The sequence below is a fragment of the Schistocerca cancellata genome, chromosome 2 (assembly GCF_023864275.1).
Source record: "Schistocerca cancellata isolate TAMUIC-IGC-003103 chromosome 2, iqSchCanc2.1, whole genome shotgun sequence".
Lineage (NCBI taxonomy): Eukaryota > Metazoa > Arthropoda > Insecta > Orthoptera > Acrididae > Schistocerca > Schistocerca cancellata.
The window spans coordinates 758,448,207-758,472,683 of NC_064627.1; the positions used below are offsets into that span (position 1 = coordinate 758,448,207).

At 43.5% G+C, this 24,477-nt stretch overlaps 1 protein-coding gene across 2 annotated transcripts in view; it reads right to left on the reverse strand.

Annotated features, from left to right (window-relative positions):
* Positions 1-24,477, reverse strand: part of LOC126162584 (nuclear pore complex protein Nup214) — a 156,890-nt gene that overhangs the window by 28,577 nt on the left and 103,836 nt on the right. Inside the window, exon 16 of one of the 2 annotated variants that reach the window (XM_049919179.1) lies at positions 14,622-14,744. The exons of the other annotated variant lie outside the window; for it this stretch is intronic. Within the exon in view, the coding sequence (XP_049775136.1) occupies positions 14,622-14,744 (123 nt within the window). The remainder of the gene's footprint in view (positions 1-14,621; positions 14,745-24,477) is intronic. 2 annotated transcript variants of the gene reach the window in all.

Genomic DNA, 24,477 nt, shown 5'->3' on the forward strand with positions numbered 1-24,477 from the left:
AAGAGCCGCGGGGTTAACTGAGTCCTTAGGGCAATGTGAAAGGTCCAGGCAAAGCCACGGCATAGGCGTGCACCATGGAGGTGTACGTGAATGGACCTCAATTACACAGGTGGTAAAGGCAAGGACTCCAGTTTGGAAAGAAGCGATCCGACACGAACTACAATTGGAAGCTCTGACCTGGGCCACCGGTATCAGAGATGAACCACCTTGGGTGGGAAAAGGAATTTGGACGCACAGGAGAACTACGTATGTGTGCAATGTAACTGGCCAGCAGTTGTGTATGCCTAACCTGCAATGGAGGGACTCCGGCCTCCACCAGGACGCTGGTCACCAGACTCGTCCTAAAAGCCCCTGTCGCTAGGCGAACACCACAGTGGTGCACTGCGTCGAGTAAACACAACGCTGAGGGTGCTGCCAAACCAAAACCCAGATTTCCATAGTCAAGGTGGGATTGAACAAGAGCTCTGTAGAGCTGCAGCAACTTAGAGCGATCTGCACCCCAGCTGGTGTTACTCAGGCAGCAGAGGGCATTCAGGTGCTACCAGCAATTCCGCTCAAGCTGACAAAGGTAAGGAGGCCAAGTCAATTGGGTGACAAAAACCAGTTCTAAGAATCGATACTTCTCCACTACAGTGAGTGGATCATCATTAAGGTATAGTTCTCATTCTGGATGAATGGTCCGACGCCATCAGAAGTGCATAACACATGACTTTGTAGCTGAAAACTGGAAACCGTGGGCTAGAGCCCATGACTGTGCCTTGTGGATGGCTCCTTGTAGGCGCCACTCATCAATCTAATACTGGTGGAGCAGTGCGTAATGCACAAGTCGTCTGCATACAGAAAAGGTGAGAAGGATGGCCCTACCGCTGCTGCTAGACCATTAATGGCCACTAAAAACAGAGATACACTCAACACAGAGTCCTGTGGGATCCCATTCTCCTCGATATGGGGGTAACTATGGGAGGCACCAACTTGGAAATGGAAAGTACGAAGCGACAGGAAATTTTGGATAAAAATCGGGAGCGGGCCTCTGAGACCCCACTCGTATAAAGTGGCAAGGATATGATGTCGCCAGGTTGTGTCATACACTTTTCATAAATAAAAAAAAGACAGCAACCAGGTATTGGCATCTGGAAAAGCCCGTTCGGATGGCAGACTCGAGGGACACAAGATTATCAGTGGTAGAGCGACCCTGGTGGAAGCCATGTGACTCCAGGACCGCCGACACATCATAGTTCCAGTAGCTTACAAACATTGGTGAGGCTGATGGGCCGATAGCTATCCACATCAAGCAGGTTTTTACTGGGTCTGAGCACCAGACTTATGGTGCTCTCCTGCCATTGTGATGGAAAGACGCCATCGCACCAGACCGGTTGAAGATGACAAGATGTCACTTGTAATCAGATGAGAGATGTTTAATCATCTGACTGTGGATCCGATCCAACCCAGGAGCAGTGCCAGGGCAATGTGCAAGGGCACTGAGGATCTCCCACTCTGTAAATGGGGCATTTTAGGATTCACTGTGGTCTGTAGTGAATGAGAGGACTTTCCCTTCCAGCCACAGTTTGAAAGTGCGAAAGGCCGGGGGGTAATCCTCCGATGCAGAGGCACAAGCATAGTGCTCAGCAAAGTGCTCGGCAATCGCAACTGTGTCGGTAGATAACACGCTATTTATGTTAACATTGGGAACACCTGTTGGGATCTGGTACCCGAAAACACGTTTGATCCTTACCCAGACTAGGGACGGTAACGTATGGCACTCAATAGTCAAGACATATGTCTCCCAACACTCCTGCTTCTGTAATTAGATAAGTTGGCAAATGCGGGCACAGAGCAGTCTAAAGGTTATGATGTGCTTATGCCGCTGTAGGGCTCGCCAATGCTCCTAATTGCTTCAGCGACTCCCAGTGACCACCAAGGGACTGCCTTTCACTGGGGGCACCCTAAAGAGCAAGGTACTGTGTTTTCTGCTGCTCAACTATCACATCGATGTTCCCTTGTAGGGGAAATTCAACGATGACAGCAGAAGTGAAAGTTTCTCAGTTCACCTTGTTTAAAGCCCATCTGGCAGCTGCAGGCCTGACACCAGGGCAGTGACAGGAAGATGGGGATGTGGTCACTACCACATAGGTCATCATGTGCTCTCTAGTGGATAGATAGGAGAAGTCCTGGGATGCAAATTGATAAATCAATGGCTGAATAACTACCATGAGCCACACTGAAATGTGTGGCAGCCCCAATATTTAAGAGGCATAGGTCGAACTGAGACAGTAAAGTTTCAATCTCACTGCCTCGGCCAGTAAGCATGGTGCCACCCCTCAAGGGGGTTATGGGCGTTAAAATCTCCCAAAAGTAGGAAAGGTTTAGGGAGTTGATCAATCAGTGCAGCTAATACATTCAGGGGTACTGCACCATGTGGAGGAAGATATACATTGCAGACAGTTATTTCCTGTGCCGTCGTCATTCTGACAGCCACAGCTTCAAGAAGGGTTTGTAGGGGCTCAGTTTCACTACAGACCAAGTTTAGGACATAAACGCAAACTCCACCTGACACTCGAATATAGTCGCTACGGTTCCTGTAATATCCCTTATAGCTGCGGAAGGCAAGGGTCTGCATTGCCAAGAACCAGGTTTCCTGGAGGGCAATGCAGAAAGCAGGTGTAAAGCGTAACAGTTGCTGTAGCTCAGCCAGGCAGTGGAAAAAACTACTGCGATTCCACTGAAGGATGATGTCATCGTGAGACTGGGAAGGCATACAACATTCAAGGAGGCAGTTTATGTCTCAGTGTCACCTGTTGCTACCGACTTATTGCCTGAGCAGTCTATATCCACTGTGTCTGAGGGTCCAGTGAGATCTAGGCCCTCAGTGGACACCAGAATCTCCACCTGATCTGCAGACACAGAGCTTGTAGGGTGCCACCACAATGCCCTTGGTCTTGGGGATGCTCTTTTTGGATTTCTCTCACTGCTCCTTGGGTATCCCTGGCTGGGAGGACTTCACTGATTCTGTCTCTGGGACTGAAGATGAGCGTGAAGCCCTATGACCAGCTGCTTTTGGGCTCTTCAGCCACTGGCGGGTGTTGTCTTTCTCACTAGCAGAAATCTGAGAAGGATTGTGATCCAAGGGATCCCTTCCTAAAGAGAGGAGCCAAAGAAGACTTTCGCTTCCCTGGGCACTGAAGTGAGGACTGATATCCCCAACAGTTGGGAGGGGGGAGGGGGGGGGTTGCTCCCGAAGTAGGTGGTGCAGGAGCAACAGGGAGGGAAGTGCCCTCCACCATCAAGGGGGCAGGTGGAATCTTCCGGCTCTGAGAGGTGACTTAGGTTGGCGGAGCTGATTGGGCTAGAAGTGTTGTAGTGGCAGCGTAAGACGATGTCATACATACAGGATGTAGGCGTTCAAATTTCCTCTTAGCCTCAGTGTTGGTCAGTCAGTCCAGGGTCTTTTACTCCATGATTTTCCTTTCTTTCTGGAGAATCCTGCAGTCAGGTAAGCAAGGCAAATGGTGCTCTCCATAGTTGACACAGATGGGAGGCAGGGCATATGGAGTATTGGGAAGTGATTGGAGTCTGCAATCTCGACACGTGATGCTGGAAGTACAGCGAGAAGACACGTGGCCGAACTTCCAGCATTTAAAGCACCGCATTGGGGGAGGGGTATACGACTTTACATCACAGTGGTAGACCATCACCTTGACCTTCTCGGGTAATGTATCACCCTCAAAGTCCAAGATGAAGGCACCGGTGGCAACCTGATTGTCCCTCGGACCCTGGTGGAGACACTGAACGAAATGCAACTCTAAATTGGCATGCAGCTCACTGGCAGACTGAAAAAGAAGGTCCCTGTGAAATATGATACCCTGGACCATATTTAAGCTCTTATGGAGCTTGATGGTTCCAGAAACATCCCCCAGCTTGTCACAAGCGAGTAATGCCCGTGACTGGGCAGAGGATGCTATTTTGATCAAGACTGATCCATATCTCAGTTTGGACAAGCCCTCCGCCTCCCCAAACTTGTCCTCTAAATGCTCAACAAAAAAAAAAAAATAATTACAAGGCTTCATCGTCATTAAAGATTCCCTGTCAGCTCTTGAACATACAAAGTACCGCAGTGAACACAAGCCGCTGCCATCCTTAGCCTGACGTTCCTCCCATGGTGTGGCCAGGGAGGGGAACCATTTGGGATCGTACTTCTGTGCGCTGAATTGAGCTCATGAACGCGCTTAGAGACTGCTGGTGTTTGACCACCAGCAAGAGATGATGTCCTATGCTTCATGGCGTGTCATCCGCTCTGATGCCACCCACTCCGACCAGGGGCCCTCCCAACAGGCGCCATCCAGCTGCAGCAAAGGCCTCCTAGCGGGATGGCCATTGCCAGGAGCCCCGGTGCCCCAGGGTGACGGGCATCTACTCCTTGGCATACGTGGGGAGTTAACAGTGCAGGCATCAGTAGAGCAATCCCTTTGTGGTCAGAGGATACAACAAACAGCGTAAATGGCGACCCCACCACAACGGACTGACTACCGTGCTGGATATCAGGTGCAACCATGCAAACAAGTCCATTATAATCATCAGTGTAGAAAACAATACTGCACAGTTGATGGAAAAATACGCATCCAGGAGGGTGACCTCGCCCACTCGCCCAATAGTTGGAGAATGAGCAGAAGTGCAGATCCACATCAACGAAGGATGCGATAGGTCTCAGCGCATGACGCACCATGTCAAGTGCCCTTCCCCAGTTGGCTCGCTCTTCATGAAAATTTTGAAAAATGGAGGTCAAACCCTACAGTGGACCATCTCATAAAGGCCAAAACGTGTGGACTGTTTAGTCGCATCTTACAAGAAGCAGGAAGACATCGGGCCTATTCCAACCCCCGGACTGCAGGGGGCGAAACAATTTGTACTGTATCATTTGCATCTGTGCAAGATCCCTGCTGTAATCATACATCACATTCAGGGTTCCAAAACACCTTCTACAGGGGATGATGTAATTCTTGCAATATGAGGGCTGTTCCTTGGGCATGTACTAGCCACTGACATTGATTATACTTGAGTAATTATGATGATCCAGGGTTTAAAAGGACTAAACTACTTGGTTATCAGACCCTCGATAAGATATGAAACGAGAAAGGAGAATTGTACGCTCCAGCATGGTTGAAAATGAGCATGACAGGAGTTTTAGCAGGGTAGATAAAAGTGAGATAATATGCAGGCAGCTAAAAACTCTAGCTTGACAATGAAAGATACACCAAGAAGGGTGATCATAGTCAGTACAACTAAAATGGTACAAGGAAATGCAGACTGTACAGACTACAGAGCAAATTACTGAAATAGATACATAAGATACATAAATAAAAGTTTAAAAATTCATGACATGCTGAGGAAAAAAGTAGCCTGAGACTGCTTGGGTCACACATCACAGTGGGAGGTACAACCACCTCCCTCCAAAATCTCCCTAAGCGTTAAATTTTGTTATAAAATATGCTTTCCCTCAGGAAATGGGACACTGGTAGTTGCTAACACATCATTCACAAATATCCAATGTAATGATGTAGACAGGTTGACTGCTTGTCTCATATCAGCCAGTGGGGCACACTCGGTGAGAATATGGGCATTCCTGAGAGGACTACCACTGTTGCACTCAGGGGAGAGTCCTCTTAAAGTGGTCAATAAGTCATCTTTCCAAGAGGCATGAAGAGAAGTATGCCATGCCTTGTTGGTGCCCTTACTTGCCCTCGGCTTATTTAAAATTGTGGTAGCCTGCTATTCCACATCCTAGGTTTTCAAAATGTGATGTTGCAGTTGCAATATTAAGCCTTGGCCTGGTACTTCAAGTTCAAGTTTGTCTGCTGTGGTTGCTAATTTATCAGAGTGTTCATTTCCCAGGAATACCCATGTAGCTCAGTGACCAGACGAATGTTACTATCATACAGGAGTTGTGGAGGTCAACTAATACATCTTGGACATAAACAACCAAAAAGTTTTTGGAGTAGCACTGAATAGGCCTTGTAAGCAGCTCATGGAGTCATTACAAACAAGGAAGTCGTTTGTGGCAAGAGTTTTAACGTACCACACAGCCTGTGATAATGGTGACCAACTCTTCAGGGTATACACTGCATGCAGTCTGCATGTAATACTTCCCATGTCCCCTTGTGTGTGCCAAAGCAAAAGTGACCCTCTCACTGACTTTCGAGCCATCTATGTAGAAGCATATCGAATCTGAGTAATCAAGGCGAACCATATGGAACAGGCATCTGCGAATGGTAGGATCAGCATTTTTCTTAGGGCCACAAAAAAGTTCCACTCAAGGCAGAGGACTGTGTGCATACCACATGGGGTGCTGGGAGGGAACTCTATTAACACAGACAAGAGGGGGCAGTTGGAGGTCCTCACATAGACCTCCAATTGTATCCCAACTGGTCTACCCATTTTTGGATGGTTCGTAAACAGTTTGAACTGCTGGTTGTGAAATGGAGTCCAGTAACACAGATGGGTAGGCATCTGGCAGAGTGTGACTGCATAGCTCGTGAAGAGTTGCTGGCACCTGGCCCTCAGTGTTGGAGTACCGGCTTCCATCAACAGACAGTCTACAGGGCTCATACGGAAAGATCCAGTCACCAACTGCACACTACTACAATGGACAGCAGTCTAACAAGCTCAGTACTGATGGTGCTGCCAACCTGTAAGTAACATATCCATAGTCCAGCCAGGATAAAATCAAAGCATTGTGAATTGCAGAAAAATCATGTGGTCTGTGCCCCAGGTAACCATGTGTACTTGCTGCCAAATAAAAGATCTCAGAATCTGAAAGTTTCAACAGCTTCAATTAACTGGTTACTGAGGTAAAGTTCTGGGTGTGGGTGCGCAGTCCTAAGTCTACAAAAGTTCATGACATGAGTTTTCACGGAAGAAAATTGACATTCATAATTCAGGGCCCAGTTATGTATTTACAGTATGGCCCCCAGAAACTGGTGCTCTGCAGTGCACAATGATGTGAAGCTGTAATACAGGTAAAGGTCATCCACAGACAGTGACAGTGAGACAGTGGGTTCCACTCCACTCATGATACCACTGACAGTGATGTCGAAGAGTGTTACACTCAAGACCAATCCTTGAGGCATCTCAGTTTCCTGTACATATCAGTCATTGAGGGCTGGATCTATCTGGACCCAAAACGGCCTGGGGGATACAAAATTCTGGGTAATAATTGGGTCAGCAGCCCCAGAAGACACACTCATGCAGAGAAGACAGAAGTGATGGTGCCAGGTTGCATTACACACATTCTGCTGATTGAAGATCACAACGGACAGGCACTAGAGATGCCTGTGATTCCTGCCAAATGCAACTGAAAAACCAAGGAATGTGTTTATGCATTTGATTATGGATTTTACTGAGCCTAGCAGCTGTGTCTTGACACTCACCTAAAGTGTTATGGAACTCCCATTCACTAAATGGATCATTGTAAGATTCCAGGCCTTGTGCACAGAGGGGTAAGTAGTTTAGCTCTGCTAGGCACTTCCAAATCAGGAAGTTAGGATGCGGACACTTTGGCGAAGTGTACTACAAAACGTTCAGCAATGACTGCACGATTAGTACAGACATCACAACTGAAGAAGATGCCCGGAACTATAGTGGATGGTGAGTGGTTGCATATGTGGCAGAGTGTAGTCCATACTTGAGACAATGGACTCTCATAGGTGATACATATTGTTCCCAACACTCCTCCTCATTCTTTTCTGTTAAAAATTGTGTCTTCACTTGAAGTCCCTTGAATGCTATTAAATGTTCCACAGAAGGGTGGAACTTGTGTCATTGGAGTGCCCTTTGACACACACTGATAGCCAGGTCACCATAGCACTGGTTTATAGCGACAAGGGCCTGAAGAATTAAGGTATCGAAGCGTTTGCTTCCGTTGGTCATTTGAGAAAGAGAGAGCGATAGGAAAGTGGTCATCGTTGCAGAGGTCATCATGGACAGACCTTTGGATCAATGGTGACATGTTTGGCTGCAGACAGTAAGTTCCATCGGCCACACTGAAATTTGTTACAGCTCCTGTGTTAAGTAGGTAGACTCTTAGTTCTGAAATTAACTATTCCATTATTTAGGCCTGCTAGGTATGTTTTCACTTCCCCACAGAGGACTGTGGGCATTTAAGTCTCCCAAGTAGAAGGAAAGATGGAGGCAGCTGTTCCACCAATTCCAACAGCTTGTGATATGGTACAGATCAGTCAGGCAGGTAGGTAGGTAGATAGATAGATAGATATTACAGACTGTTACCCTACCTGACAGGCAAACACAAGCAGCCACAGTTTCTAATACAGTGGTTAGCGGCACCTGCTCACTGAAAGTGTAGACCCCTCCAGACAACCTCTTGGTGTTAATGCAATTTTTACTGTAGAATGTGTTGTTTTTAATAGTAGAGAGTTGGATTTTTGAGAAACGTGTTTCCTGAAGTGCCCACACTAACTGCAGTTTAAGTAGCCATTAATTGGTGGAAACTGGCCAAGTGGTGATGGTAGGCATTACAGCTCCACCAAAGGAATGTCAGATTAGTGTCTGAGAAAGCAGTGAACAGGAAACATGAGTAAGAATTACGTTGCTTCTGAGTCATGTTCCACCTGAATGTGAGAGTCTTCATTGGTATTCATGGGACTGACTGACAGAATGGGGGCCGGACTGACCACAACAGCAGAACTCAGTTTAACTTTCGATTTATCCTTCTTGTCCCTGTGGGCTTTCAGTTTCTGCAAGGATTTACCAGTCGTGACTTCTGGGACATAAGAAGACCATTCTCTTCTGTGACCCACAGCCTACAGCTCTATCAGCAACTGGTTGGTGGTAAACTGCACGTCTGTTTCGATCTGGGTGGGGGCATCTTACTGGTGTTCTCTTTCCTGATGATGCCAGAGTAGTATGAGGCATCTCCAGTTGCACCAATGGGTGGTCGGCACTGATGCTGTGGGATTATGGGTCAAGGGAGCTGTTGTCCCCTCCCCTCGATTGAAAAACAGGTACTGGCTTGCAGCTAGTGTCAGTAATTGCCATTTGAGAATCTGGCATCCCACTAGGTGTGGATTTTGATACACTGCTTGCAAACTTAGACATCAGATCGATCAAGTGGAGTTGTTCAAGATTTTTTTTAGCATTCTGATAAGCAGGTGGTAAAGCATTCTGTATTTCTGGATTTTCTTCTCCTCCTTGAAAACTGTCACTGAATGCGGGAGATGGCATTCTGGTGAGTTTACACACATAGGGGGTTATTCAAAAGGGCTCCCCTCATGCTTTGTCCTGGCACACACCCCACAAGTGGCCTCATTAGAGCACCAAGAGGGCACGTGTTCAAACCTTTGGGACCTAAATCTACTCATAAGGTGAGGAAAATATGGCCTGACGTCACACAATTACCTTAACTTTCTAAGGTAAAAGATTTCCACCAAAGACTAGGATGAAAGCTACACTGTCCACCCTGTTATTCTTAGGATATCTCTGGATGTGATGAATGAAATGGACTCCACACCACTCTATGTGAGCACTGAATTCTTCATCTGTTTGCTGTATCAGATCTCGATGGAAGATGATATCTTGAATTCTGTTGACTTTGTTATGAGGAGAGATGGTAACTGTTACACCCCCAAACTTGTTGCAGACTTGAAGCGCCTGTGATTGTGAAGCATTTAATGTTTCAGTCTACAAAGATCCATTTCTCATCTTCTCTATTGCACCACTTCTCCAAACCAATCCTCAGCATTTTCAATGAAAAGCAATGGCTTCATTGTTGCAAAAGATGTTGAGCAATTCAATCCCTGCATTGGCAGGGGACTACAACCATGAGGATACGTGATGACCCTCCCCGCCTCGCCACAATGGATTGGCTAACACACTGAATTTAGGGTGCGAACATAAATCTAACCACCTTGTGCCATGACTTTCTGCACCTATTATTAGTAATAAGTGCAGAAGGTCATGGCACAATGTGGTTAGATTATGCACTACATAAAGTATCTTTCCCCACTTTCACTTCTGTGAAATTTAGAAAAGTCAAGGTCGAGCAGTTCGGATAAGTCACCCAGAACCCCAGATCAGGGGAGACATACCATCCAATAAGTATACAAAACCACAAAAGGTGTTTGTTGGATTAGTGTAACAAGTTTGTGCCATTGTAAATCACATGTCTGTGGAAGATGCATTGCCCTGTTACAGTGACCTTTGTTGGCTGTTCATTGTATGTGTGGCATTTATGCTCTGTGAATCTCTTCTGTACCACACAGATAGTTTAGACTGCATATATTTTCCTGCACTGGTAGGGGATGTGGTAGATTCCTGATTTCTGGAGTCCTAGGTCAATCTTGACTGACCCCGACAAGGTTTTCAGCACATGTCATTCAGCAGCTCTGGAGCTTCTGACTGAGTGAAGAAGACCTCATTATGAGCTTCAATGTAGTGTCTCTCTTTTTTACAAGGTTACTCTTAATAGATTACCTAGGATCTGTGTGAAAAAAGTTTCGGCCAGTGCTACTGAAACTGTTCAAGCTCATGCTAATGTCAGCTTGCTTTCTGTTCAACCAAAATTACTACCAACAAACAGACAGAGTGGCGACGGACTCCCCACTATCACCAGTAGTGGCCACAATTAAAGTTCCAGTTTCAGTTTCAAAACACTGTAGAAAAAGAGCCACTTCTCAGAATGGAGTCAAATTCGAACACCACATTTTGGTGCATAGGAAAAAAATGGAAACTAGCATATGGCATTGTTGGCCAGGAGGCCCCATCCAGGGAAGTTCACCCACCAAGTGCATGTCTTAAACACCACGGAACAAAAAAATTAAAAAAAAAATAATAACAACAATAATAATATTGCTCAACAGGTACCGTTATAAGTGTCAGAACACGCACACCGAGAGATGTGGGGCACACAGCTGTTCCTCAGTTTGAATCCGAGACACTCAATGTGACTGTCTCCATGAAGGATCACACACTGCTGATTAAGTAGCTCTGCAGAAGTTCTGGACACTTGAGGGTATGAAAAAAGGCACTGCTCCAACGTCTGCTACGTGTCTGGAGAAAATGATAACAAAATTCAAAATGGCAGGTTCTTTTGAACTGAAACGTAGCAGAGGGAGGAAAGCAGTTGATCTGACATTTGTCAAAGATGTGGCCACAGCACTGCAGGAGGGGTGAAGTGGTGGTGTGAAAACGTGTAGTGCATGAAAAATTGCCCCGATGTTGGACATACCTGCAAGCATGGTGCATAAAATCCTACAAAAAATCCTGCACTGCTATCCATACAAAATCACAGATGTTGGAAGCTGCTTCCTGCTGACTCGCCAGCAAGATAAATATTTGCTCTGGAATTTTTTTCTCATGTCGAAGTAGACAATTAAAGCCCATGGAGTATTCTGTGGACAGATAAAGCCCATTTCCATCTCCAAAGACATGTCAATACGCAGAATTGCAGAATATGGGCAACAGAAAATCTGCACACACATCAACCAGTACCACCTTATTTTCTTATGGTGACTGTGAGGTGTGGGTTTACGGCATCATTTATCTTAGGGCATATTTTTCCAAGGAGATGAGTCCTGCAGGTCCTGTTACCTGTACATCACTAGTAAATGCTATGAGAGTCTTTTGTGAATTAAAGTCATTCCAACCCTTCAACAGCGTGGATGTGTGAGCAGAATAACTTTTACGCAAGATGGGACTTTTCTGCACTTTGCACAGCCTGAAAGCCATTGAAGCATCTGCTGCAGTGGCATTTTGGAAATGATAGAATTATCAGGCATCATCTCCCTACGGTCTGGTCATCTAGATCACCTGATCTTCATCCACATTGACTTCTGATTGTGAGGTTTCTGAAAGATATTGTGTTCTGTGCTCAAATTATGAATGTGGCTGAACTGAAGGCATGCATTTTGTAACACATTCTGAATGTGCCCCAAGACACTCCAGTCTTTATGGAACATGTGGTTTCTCAATTTCAACTTGTGGTAGAAAACAGTGGGCAATATAATGAACATGTCTTGTGCCAGTCTAACGACAAAGAGAAACTGATGTCATCTTGCTTTTTGTGCAGTTTTTGGTCCCAGAACAATTAAAAACTTACATCCTTTTGCTTTTCATGTGGTTTTTGGACTCAGGGCAATTAAAAACCCACTTTTCCAACCCAATGTGGTATGACGTTGCCATGGTGGATGAGCTTCCCTAACTAACATGCAGTCATGTTCAATGAACAATACAGATGGTATAGCAACTCAAACCATAGCCGCCACGTTGTGATGTATCTGTCACTTGTAGCCTACATTATTTATGTTAACACACTTACTGTGTCAATATGATGCTGTTCACATCTGATTTCATTCTGAGTGGTGATACTCTTTCTACAGCACTTTGAAACTGGGACTTTAATTATGGACACCCTGTATCAACAGAGGCATTTGAAGAAGAAACCCTAGAGTCAGCAGTCTACAACCCCTCGTGCTTTTTTAAATATGTAAACAGTGCGCTTGTAATCTGGCTGCACAAACAACATCATCTGCAAGACTGCTTGCAACACCTGAATTCACTGCACCAAAACAACAAACAGCGTCTACCGTAAACTGGTGCATATGAGATTGTACTTGTATACTTCCAGCTGTCATGCTCCTTCACAATGAGATAGTGTCCGAGGCACAGTAGTGCACAGAACATGTGAAACCTTAGACTAAGACTGTCTGGCTGCCAAATAGAAACACCTAAAGACTGCAATCCTCTCAAATGTTTACAGCAACCACAACATGCTATAATAACAAATAAGTTGATACCACAGCTTGTTGAGGCTGTCAGATTGCAATCATCCAATACACCAGAAACATATCGACAAAAATCAGAAGAATACTCTGGAACAATAACATCAAGATGTGTTCCGCCCACCAGCCAAGGTGAAAGCCTTGTTGGGGTCAGTCCAGGATGACCTAGGATTCTGGAAACTGCAAGTTTATCGCATCCCCTGCCAGTGTTGTAAAATGTATGTAGACCAGACTATCCAGACAGTACAGGACAGATGCACGGAGCATAAACAGCACAAAGACAACATACGGCTGACAAATTCTGCTGTAGCAGAGAACTTAAGCTCCCACAGAAATGTCATGAATTGTGATGGCACCAGAGTTGTTGCAACAGTATTCTAAAAGAGGCTGTAGAGATTTAGCTATACAACAAAGTAATACATAAAGATAATGGTTTTCAATTAAGTGAGGCCTGGGACCCAGGCCTCAGCAAGATCAAAGCACAGCAGCAGTCTGCGTGAAAATCTGCCCCCATCACTGCAACTGACAAGACTGAAGACGTATTGTCGCTCCACGGCAGAAAACTGTCAGTCAATGGTGGCAGCGGGACTGAGGAAACTGGATCATGCCCCAGGGGAGTGCTTTTCCCACCACTTTGCCACGTCACACCTGGAGGTAGCTGCTTTGAGGTCACAGGAGGGAGGAGGGGCACATGGGGTGGGGGAGGGGGAGGAGTTGGGGGGACATAAATGCAATGCCCAATGGGGGAGAGTCATCAGCAACAACTGAAAATGGCAAGAAGTCAGCTTATCACAATATTGCACCTTGTGGACAACACCACATGGCTGAATACTTGAGAAACATTCAAAATATTCTTACGCTGCAAAAATCTAAAATTAAATTGAGAGACAATATCATCTGTATACAGGGTGTTACGAAAAGGTACAGCCAAACTTTCAGGAAACATTCCTCACACACAAAGAAAGAAAATATGTTATGTGGACATGTGTCCAGAAATGCTTACTTTCCATGTTAGAGCTCATTTTATTACTTCTCTTCAAATCACACCAATCATGGAATGGAAACACACAGCAACAGAACATACCAGTGTAACTTCAAACACTTTGTTACAGGAAATGTTCAAAATGTCCTCCGTTAGCGAGGATACATGCATCCACCCTCCGTCGCATGGAATCCCTGATGCGCTGATGCAGCCCTGGACAATGGCGTATTGTATCACAGCCGTCCACAATACGAGCACGAGCACAACGAGTCTCTACATTTGGTACCGGGGTTGCGTAGACAAGAGCTTTCAAATGCCCCCATAAATGAAAATCAAGAGGGTTGAGGTCAGGAGAGCGTGGAGGCCATGGAATTGGTCCACCTCTACCAATCCATTGGTCACCTAATCTGTTGTTGATAAGCGTACAAATGCTTTGACTGAAATGTGCAGGAGCTCCATCGTGCATGAACCACATGTTGTGTCGTACTTGTAAAGGCACGTATTCTAGTAGCACAGGTAGTGTATCCCGTATGAAATCATGATAACGTGCTCCATTGAGTGTAGGTGGACGAAACTAAAATGAGCTCTAACATGGAAATTAAGCATTTCCGGACACATGTCCACATAACATCTTTTCTTTATTTGTGTGTGAGGAATGTTTTCTGAAAGTTTGGCCGTACCTTTTTGTAACACCCTGTATAAATGAACTAAGAGAGGGGGGGGGGGGGGGGGAGGGGGTGGAATCTCTCACAAAGTCGCAATGGAAAGGCTGAAAGTCTCCGCTACCATCTACAACCCTCTCAAAGATGGCTGTTACTCAGATCTACTTTAGAGTACATCACACCCAGTTTTACCTGGCTTATTCTGAAATGCAGGGGCTGAGCCAAATCCTGTTTGCCCAACTCCTTGGCCTGCAGCAGCACTGAATGTACCACCAGACTGAGTAGTAGTTGTACTGGCTCCACCAAACAGTGAACCTGACAATAAAAAATAATAACAGACGGATCAGTGAGTATAATCCTCTGGTTTTCAAGCAATTAAATTAGGAATATCTGCTGAAATTATGATTAGAATTATCATCATTTGCAGTCTCCACCAAATGCTTTCAGAACAAAGAGCTGTTTGAATGTCACACAGTTCCTTTCATTGCTCAGTCTTTGAATATCCCCTTCCAGAGTAGATAATCCTTTTGTTTGTGTGTGTGTGTGTGTGTGTGTGTGTGTGTGTGTGTTTTATAGCACTGTTCCCTTATTTACAAGTAGCCATTCTCTTAAGAAGGTCTCATTTTACTAGAGTAATCATTGCAAAAACCTTGCAACTGGGTTTTGTGGGGAGTGGGGGCAAAAAAGACCTGCATTTCACTGTACACTCATGTAAGCTCCTGTACAGTTATAAAATTAACAGCTTTACATTAGAGCACTATTTTCTGCATTACGTTCACAACAGAAAAAATCTCAAAGAAAAAATGTGGGCAAAGAAAACAATGGAACAGAGCATTGATTTAATGAGAACAAAGTGTAAAGCTGTTCTCAATCCACAGGTGTTTCCGAACACCACAGTGATCTATTAGGCATGCTTCTATTTGGGATGGTATGCCCTTTGTCTTCTTCTGACCTGTGAATGGCCTTACCCAGCCAATTATGGTGGGAACCAAGATTTAAATGCGAACTCCGAATCACATTGCAACTTGGCATTTTTAATCTACAAATTGGTGATATAGGTGAAATAAGTGATATTTCATTTATTTCTTGCTGGTATACATATAGGTCTGCCACCTATAAATTGAAGCAGTCTGTAATTTTTACTGTTTATGGTAAGTATTTGTTTATAATTTTATTTAGTAATTATTTTCAGAGAGAACATTTTTTCAACTAATACACTAAATACTGTAATAACCTTACTTACTATCTAAATATATGTACTCATTATATTAACTAAACCCCCCCCCCCCCCCCCCCCCCCCCGCCCAATGAACCATGGACCTTGCCGTTGGTGGGGAGGCTTGCGTGCCTCAGCAATACAGATAGCCATACCGTAGGTACCACCACAACGGAGAGGTATCTGTTGAGAGGCCAGACAAACGTGTGGTTCCTGAAGAGGGGCAGCAGCCTTTTCAGTAGTTGCAGGGGCAACAGTCTGGATGATTGACTGATCTGGCCTTGTAACACTAACCAAAACGGCCTTGCTGTGCTGGTACTGCGAACGGCTGAAAGCAAGGGGAAACTACAGCCATAATTTTTCCCGAAGGCATGCAGCTTTACTGTATGATTAAATGATGATGGCGTCCTCTTGGGTAAAATATTCCAGAGGTAAAATAGTCCCCCATTCGGATCTCCGGGCGGGGACTACTCAAGAGGATGTCGTTATCAGGAGAAAGAAAACTGGCGTTCTACGGATCGGAGTGTGGAATGTCAGATCCCTTAATCGGGCAGGTAGGTTAGAAAATTTAAAAAGGGAAATGGATAGGTTAAAGTTAGATATAGTGGGAATTAGTGAAGTTCGGGTAATGCAGGAGTAGGTTTAATAATGAATAGGAAAATAGGAATGCGGGTAAGCTACTACAAACAGCATAGTGAACACATTATTGTGGCCAAGATAGATACAAAGTCCACACCTACTACAGTAGTACAAAGTATATATGCCAACTAGCTCTGCAGATGATGAAGAAATTGAAGAAATGTATGATGAAATAAAAGAAATTATTCAGATAGAGAAGGGAAACGAAAATTTAATAGTCATGGGTGACTGTAATTCGAGTGTAGGAAAAGGGAGAGAAGGAAACGTAGTAGAGGAAGCTGCCTGGTAGAATTTTGTGCAGAGCATAACTTAATCATAGTTAACACTTGGTCTAAGAATCATGAAAGAAGGTTGTATACATGGAAGAACCCTGGAGATACTAAAAGGTTTCAGATACATTATATAATGGTAAGACAGAGATTTGGGAACCAGGTTTTAAATTGTAAGACACATCCAGGTGCAGATGTGGACTCTGACCACAATCTATTGGTTATGAACTGTAGATTAAAACTGAAGAAACTGCAAAAAGGTGGGAATTTACGGAGATGGGACCTGGATAAGCTGACTAAACCAGAGGTTGTACAGAGTTTCAGGGAGAGCATAAGGGAACAATTGACAGCAGTGGGAGAAAGAAGTACAGTAGAAGAACAATGGGTAGCTTTGAGGGATGAAGTAGTGAAGGAAGCAGAGGATCAAGTAGATAAAAAGATGAGGGCTAGTAGAAATCCTTGGGTAACAGAAGAAATATTGAATTTAATTGATGAAAGGAGAAAATATAAAAATGCAGTAAATGAAGCAGGCAAAAAGGAATACAAACGTCTCAAAAATGAGATCGACAGGAAGTGCCAAATGGCTAAGCAGGGATGGCTAGAGGACAAATGTAAGGATGTAGAGGCTTATCTCACTAGTGGTAAGATAGATACTGCCTACAGGAAAATTAAAGACACCTTTGGAGAGAAGAGAACCAATTGTATGAACATCAAGAGCTCAGATGGAAACCCAGTTCTAAGCAAAGAAGGGAAAGCAGAAAGGTGGAAGGAGTATATAGAGGGTCTATACAAGGGCGATGTACTTGAGGACAATATTATGGAAATGGAAGAGGATGTAGATGAAGATGAAATGGGAGATACGATACTGCATGAAGAGTTTGACAGAGCACTGAAAGACCTGAGTCGAAACAAGGCCCCCGGAGTAGACAACATTCCATTGGAACTACTGACAGCCTTGGGAGAGCCAGTCCTGACAAAACTCTACCATCTGGTGTGCAAGATGTATGAAACAGGCGAAATACCCTCAGACTTCAAGAAGAATATAATAATTCCAATACCAAAAAAAGCAGGTGTTGACAGATGTGAAAATTACCAAACAATCAGTTTAATAAGCCACAGCTGCAAAATACAAACACGAATTCTTTACAGACGAATGGAAAAACTAGTAGAAGCCGACCTCGGGGAAGATCAGTTTGGATTCCGTAGAAATACTGGAACACGTGAGGCAATACTGACCTTACGACTTATCTTAGAAGAAAGATTAAGGAAAGGCAAACCTACGTTTCTAGCATTTGTAGATTTAGAGGAAGTTTTTGACAATGTTCACTGGAATACTCTCTTTCAAATTCTAAAGGTGGCAGGGGTAAAATACAGGGAGTGAAAGGCTATTTACAATTGGTACAGAAACCAGATGGCAGTTCTACGAGTCGAGGGACATGAAAGGGAAGCAGTGGTTGGGAAGGGAGTAAGACAGGGTTGTAGCCTCTCCCCGATGTTATTTAATCTGTATATTGAGCAAGCAGTAAAGGAAACAAAAGAAAAATTCGGAGTAGGTATTAAAATCCATGGAGAAGAAATAAAAACTATGAGGTTCACCGATGATATTGTAATTCTGTCAGAGACAGCAAAGAACTTGGAAGAGCAGTTGAATGGAAGGACAGTGTCTTGAAAGGAGGATATAAGATTAACATCAAAAAAAGCAAAACGAGGATAATGGAATGTAGTCGAATTAAGTCGGGTGATGCTGAGGGAATTAGATTAGGAAATGAGACACTTAAAGTAGTAAAGGAGTTTTGCTATTTGGGGAGCAAAATAACCAATGATGGTCGAAGTAGAGAGGATACAAAATGTAGACTGGTAATGGCAAGAAAAGCATTTCTGAAGAAGAAAAATTTGTTAACATCGAGTATAGATTTACATGTCAGGAAGTCATTTCTGAAAGTATTTGTATGGAGTGTAGCCATGTATGGAAGTGAAACATGGACGATAAATAGTTTGGACAAGAAGAGAATAGAAGCTTTCCAAATGTGGTGCTACAGAAGAATGCTGAAGATTAGATGGGTAGATCACATAACTAATGAGGAAGTATTGAATAGGATTGGGGAGAAGAGAAGTTTGTGGCACAACTTGACCAGAAGAAGGGATCGGTTGGTAGGACATGTTCTGAGGCATCAAGGGATCACAAATTTAGAATTGGACGGCAGCGTGGAGGGTAAAAATCGTAGAGGGAGACCAAGAGATGAATACACTAAGCAGATTCAGAAGGATGTAGGTTGCAGTAGGTACTGGGAGATGAAGGAGCTTGCACAGGATAGAGTATCGTGGAGAGCTGCATCAAACCAGTCTCAGGACTGAAGACAACAACAACAACAACAACAACAACAACAACATCTTAACTACTTAGCAATTAAAATCTTTATCTTTTTATTTACTTGCTTGTCAAGTCACAGTTGATTACAGTTTAGCAGCAGCAAGAGCACCAGCAGCAACAACGAAAATGTTTTCACTGATCTGCAACATGTATACATGTTTTCACATCCACTTTGTGCCACCATCAGCACTGTACGTTCTTTGACACTTAAGTTAGCTCCATGACTCCAGAAAGCACAATCTTTCACTCACCATGTGATAAAATACCTGAAGAAAAGACTTCACCTACTGTTTTTTTTTTTTTTGTGATCTGTGCAAATCACAGCATTCCTTTTGAGAAACTTAAAGGTTACGTCTTTTGAGGTAGTAAGTCATTCACATCATATTTAACTGACCGAAAACAAGAGTTATACCCACCCACACGGCCAGGAGTGTTAAAGCGTCACTTCTCGAATTTGGGAAGGCAAGCCAGCCATGGCTCGAATATGCCTCATGGATTAGTTACAAGAGCCGGTGAGCTGGCTAGCCTGGATGTAGTTTTTAGACAGTTTTCCACATCCAACTAAGCAAATATCAGTCTGATATACACAACCCACCTCCAATACATGCTACACAAATATTTAGAAAACGTTCTCAAATATGAGCATGGGGGGTTTACTGCAGACGCAGACATATGGGGCACACAAATTCCATTCCAAAAGTAGTGTTAGGAAGGGCACTCAACCACCAACTATCATTAACATCACCAAAACCATATAACAGTGCCAACTTCATAGAGAAAAAGGAAAAGATGAGGGAGGAGAAGGAGGAGGAGGAGGAGGAGGAGAAGAGAACAAACGATCAAGTTTGACAGATCTTGCAGCCCTCAAGGTGAATCTTTTGAATGGGGCAAATTAGTACTAGTGTTCCAAAAGACTCATTTCTCTGATCACACCTGTTCTAGATCTCTCAAGTTTTCTAGGCGTAATAAATTAATGGTATGTTTTGGTTGTTAAGCGAAGTTGCAGAGTCCATTTATGCACAATATTTTGATGACCAACCCAGTCATCCTCATCAGGTGCTGCAAGTTATGTTGTTATGCATACTCATTGCCTTGACTCGAATCAGGTGAACTCCAGGCAGCACATAAACACATTATCACAGGTAGTAGCACCTGAAGATGATGACATCGACATACTGTGAACATATGGAATCAACAGTTCTTCTGAACACCCAAAAGCTGACCTTCACTCCTGTTCTCACTATGCAGACTGTAAACAGTAATTGTTTACAATGTATCACTATGATGTAGATGATGCTGGATGTGGTACACTTGTCATCTATCAAGTTGGGAAACTACCTTACATCAGCTTACAATTGCCATCCAAGCTACAGCACATATTCACTGTGAGAGATTTTCAATACTCTCTCTGCTCTCTGGCAGTGTAATAATCCAGTTAATGAAGTCCAAAAGAGATTGACTATTGGAAATAATTTCTGTAGTCACAATTTTTTTTTTTTTTTTTTTTTTTGAGGGAGTGTCACGAACAACATACTAAAAATTCTGACCAGTGGGGCATTAGTGTGGGGATGGGAGTCTGTTTGACGGTCACTTGATCGAAAACCACAGCATCTAAGGAAAACATATCCCAGTACAAAATTAAACTGCATTAAATTTCCTACATATGAGGTTATATTCATTTTTTCATTAGGACTAATAGTTTGTGGAAAGAGAGTGAGATAATATTCAAAATATCATGTGATGTGCATATGCTGTAGCTTAGGTGGTTCCTGTAGGCCATTTGATACACAAATGTCCTGTACCAAATTGTTTGGCTCAACTTCCTCGACACAGGTGTAGTATGTTGTAAACAGTTATCGGTTACACTCTGCATATAAATAACCTACCATCCCACATTGACAAAGCAGAAATAGTGCTCTTTGCCAATGGTGCAAGTATCATAGTGAAACCCAACAAAGCTGCAACAACAGAAGAAGCAATAAATTAGATAATCAAAAGTATTATTGACTGGTTGTCAATAAATGGTCTGTCACTTAGGAACAACAAAGTTCATTCACTTCTGTAGAAGGCATATTATATCATCATCAATAAATGTACAGTACAGGGGAAAGGAAATATGTAAAACTGATTGTTCAAAATCCTGGGTGTGCATATTAACAAGAACTTTAATCAGAACTCACATATTAGATATATTCTCAAACATTGGAGTTCAGCAACATTTGTTTTCCACGTAAGTGTGATTTTGGTGATAAAATATTAGAAAATTAGCTTACTTTACTAATTTCCATTTAATGATGTTACATGGAATAATTATCTGGAGCAATTCCACATGTGGACACAAAGTATTCATTGCACAGAAAAGAGCTGTAATGACAATACCTAGCAGCCATCCTTGAACTTGAAGTAGGGAACCATTTAAAACATTAGGTATGCTAATAACGGCCTCACACTACAGTCGGTCTGTTATTAAGTGAATTCATAAATATAACACCAGGATCAAAAACATATAACATTTCAAAACTGTAACAGGCTGTGCTGCTTTCCAAATGACCATATGAAGAACTAGTCACCATGAAAAGCAGTATAAGCTTTGTTCTTAGAAAGAAGGGTATTCCTACACAGACCTGGTACTAGGGTGAAACACATAAACATTAATTCACAGTATGAATGTACTGTTTGTTTTGAAGGTAGGACACTTTGCAGTGATGAAAAACATCCTCAAAGAATAACCATAAGACAATTTTTTAGCGAGACAAAGAATTCTTGCACCCTCTCAAAACCTGGACAGCAAGCTACACCGTGATGCAGAGCGCCTCTCTTGCAGAGTCTGCCACTTGAGTTTTCTAAACATCTCCGTAACGCTATCACGCTTACCAAATAACCCTGTGACAAAACGTGCCGCTCTTCTTTGGATCTTCTCTATCTCCTCTGTCAACCCGATCTGGTACGGATCCCACACTGATGAGCAATACTCAAGTATAGGTCGAACGAGTGTTTTGTAACCCATCTCCTTTGTTGATGGACTACATTTTCTAAGGACTCTCCCAATGAATCTCAACCTGGCACCAGCCATACCAACAATTAATTTTATATGATCATTCCACTTCAAATTGTTCCGTACGCATACTCTCAGATATTTTACAGAAGTAACTGCTACCAGTGTTTGTTCCATTATCATATAATCATACAATAAAGGATCCTTCTTTCTATGTATTTGCAATACATTACATTTGACTATGTTAATGGTCAGTTGCCACTCCCTGCACCAAGTGCCTATCCGCTGCAGATCTTCCTGCATTTTGCTGCAGTTTTCTAATGCTGCAACTTCTCTGTATACTACAGCATCATCCGCAAAAAGCTGCATGGAACTTCTGACATTATCTACTAGGTCATTTATATAAATTGTGAAAAGCAATGGTCCCATAACCTGTGGCACGCCAGAGGTTACTTTAACATCATTAGACGTCTCTCCATTGAGAACAACATGCTGTGTTCTGTTTGCAAAAACTCTTCAATCCAGGCACACTGCTGGTCTGATATTCCGTGGGCTCTTACTTTGTTTATCAGGCGACAGAGTGGAACTGTATCGAACGCCTTCTGGATGACAAGGAAAATGGCATCTACCTGGGAGCCTGTATCTAATATTTTCTGGGTCTCATGACCAAATAAAGCGAGTTGGGTCTCACATGATCACTGTTTTCGGAATCCATGTTGATTCCTACAGAGTAGATTCTGGGTTTCCAGAAATGACATGATACGCGAGCAAAAAACATGTTCTAAAATTCTACAACAGATCGATGTCAGAGATATAGGCCTATAGTTTTGCACATCTGCTCGATGACCCTTCTTGAAAACTGGGACTACCTGTGCTCTTTTCCAATCATTTGGAACCTTCCGTTCCTCTAGAGACTTGCGGTACACGGCTGTTAGAAGGGAGCCAAATTCTTTTGCATACTCTGTGTAGAATCAAATTGGTATCCCACAGGTCCAGTGGACTTTCCTCTGTTTAATGATTTCAGTTGCTTTTCTATTCCTTGGACACTTATTTCGATGTCAGCCATTTTTTCGTTCATGCGAGGATTTAGAGAAGGAACTGCAGTGCGGTCTTCCTCTGTGAAACAGCTTTGAAAAAAGGTGTTTAGTATTTCGGCTTTACCCGTGTCATCCTCTGTTTCAATGCTATCATCATCCCGGAGTGTCTGGATATGCTGTTTCGAGCCACTTACTGATTTAACGTAAGACCAGAACTTCCTAGGATTTTCTGTCAAGTCGATACATAGAATTTTACTTTCGAATTCACTGAACGCTTCACGCATAGCCCTCCTTACGCTAACTTCGACATCGTTTAGCTTCTGTTTGTCTGAGAGGTTTTGGCTGCGTTTAAACTTGCAGTGAAGCTCTCTTTGCTTTCACAGTAGTTTCCTAATTTTGTTGTTGAACCACGGTGGGTTTTTCCCATCACTCACAGTTTTACTCGGCACATACCTGTCTAAAACGCATTTTACGATTGCCTTGAACTTTTTCCATAAACACTCAACATTGTCAGTGTCGGAACAGAAATTTTCGTTTTGATCTGTTAGGTAGTCTGAAATCTGCCTCCTATTACTCTTGCTAAACAGATAAACCTTCCTCCCTTTTTTTATATTCCTATTTACTTCCATATTCATGGATGCTGCAACAGCCTTATGATCACTGATTCCTTGTTCTGCGCTTACAGAGTCGAAAAGTTCGGGTCTGTTTGTTATCAGTAGGTCCAAGATGTTATCTCCACGAGTCAGTTCTCTGTTTAATTGCTCGAGGTAATTTTTGGATAGTGTACTCAGTATAATGTCACTCAATGCTCTGTCCCTACCACCCGACCCCAACATCTGAGTGTCCCAGTCTACATCTGGTAAATTGAAATCTCCACCTAAGACTATAACATGCTGAGGAAATTTATGTGAAATGTACTCCAGATTTTTTCTCAGTTGTTCTGCCACTAACGCTGCTGAGTCGGGATGTCGGTAAAAGGAGCCAATTATTAACCTAGCTCAGTTGTTGAGTATAACCTCCACCCATAATAATTCACAGGAAGTATAGACTTCTACTTCACTACAGGATAAACTACTACTAACAGCGACAAACACGCCACCACCGGTTGCATGCACTCTATCCTTTCTAAACACCGTCTGTGCCTTTGTCAAAATTTCGGCAGAATTTATCTCTGGCTTCAGCCAGCTTTCCGTACCTATAATGATTTCAGCTTCGGTGCTTTCTATCAGCGCTTGAAGTTCTGGTACTTTATCAATGCAGCTTCGACAGTTTACAATTACAATACCGATTGTTGCTTGGTCCCCACATGTCCGGACTTTGCCCCACACCCTTCGAGGCTGTTGCCCTTTCTGTACTTGCCTGAGGCCATCTAACCTAAAAAACTGCCCATTCCACGCCACACAGCCACTGCTACCCATGTAGCCGACTGCTGAGTGTAGTGGACTCCTGACCTGTCCAACGGGGCCCGATACCCCACCACCCTATGGCGCAAGTCAAGGAATCTGCAGCCCACATGGTCGC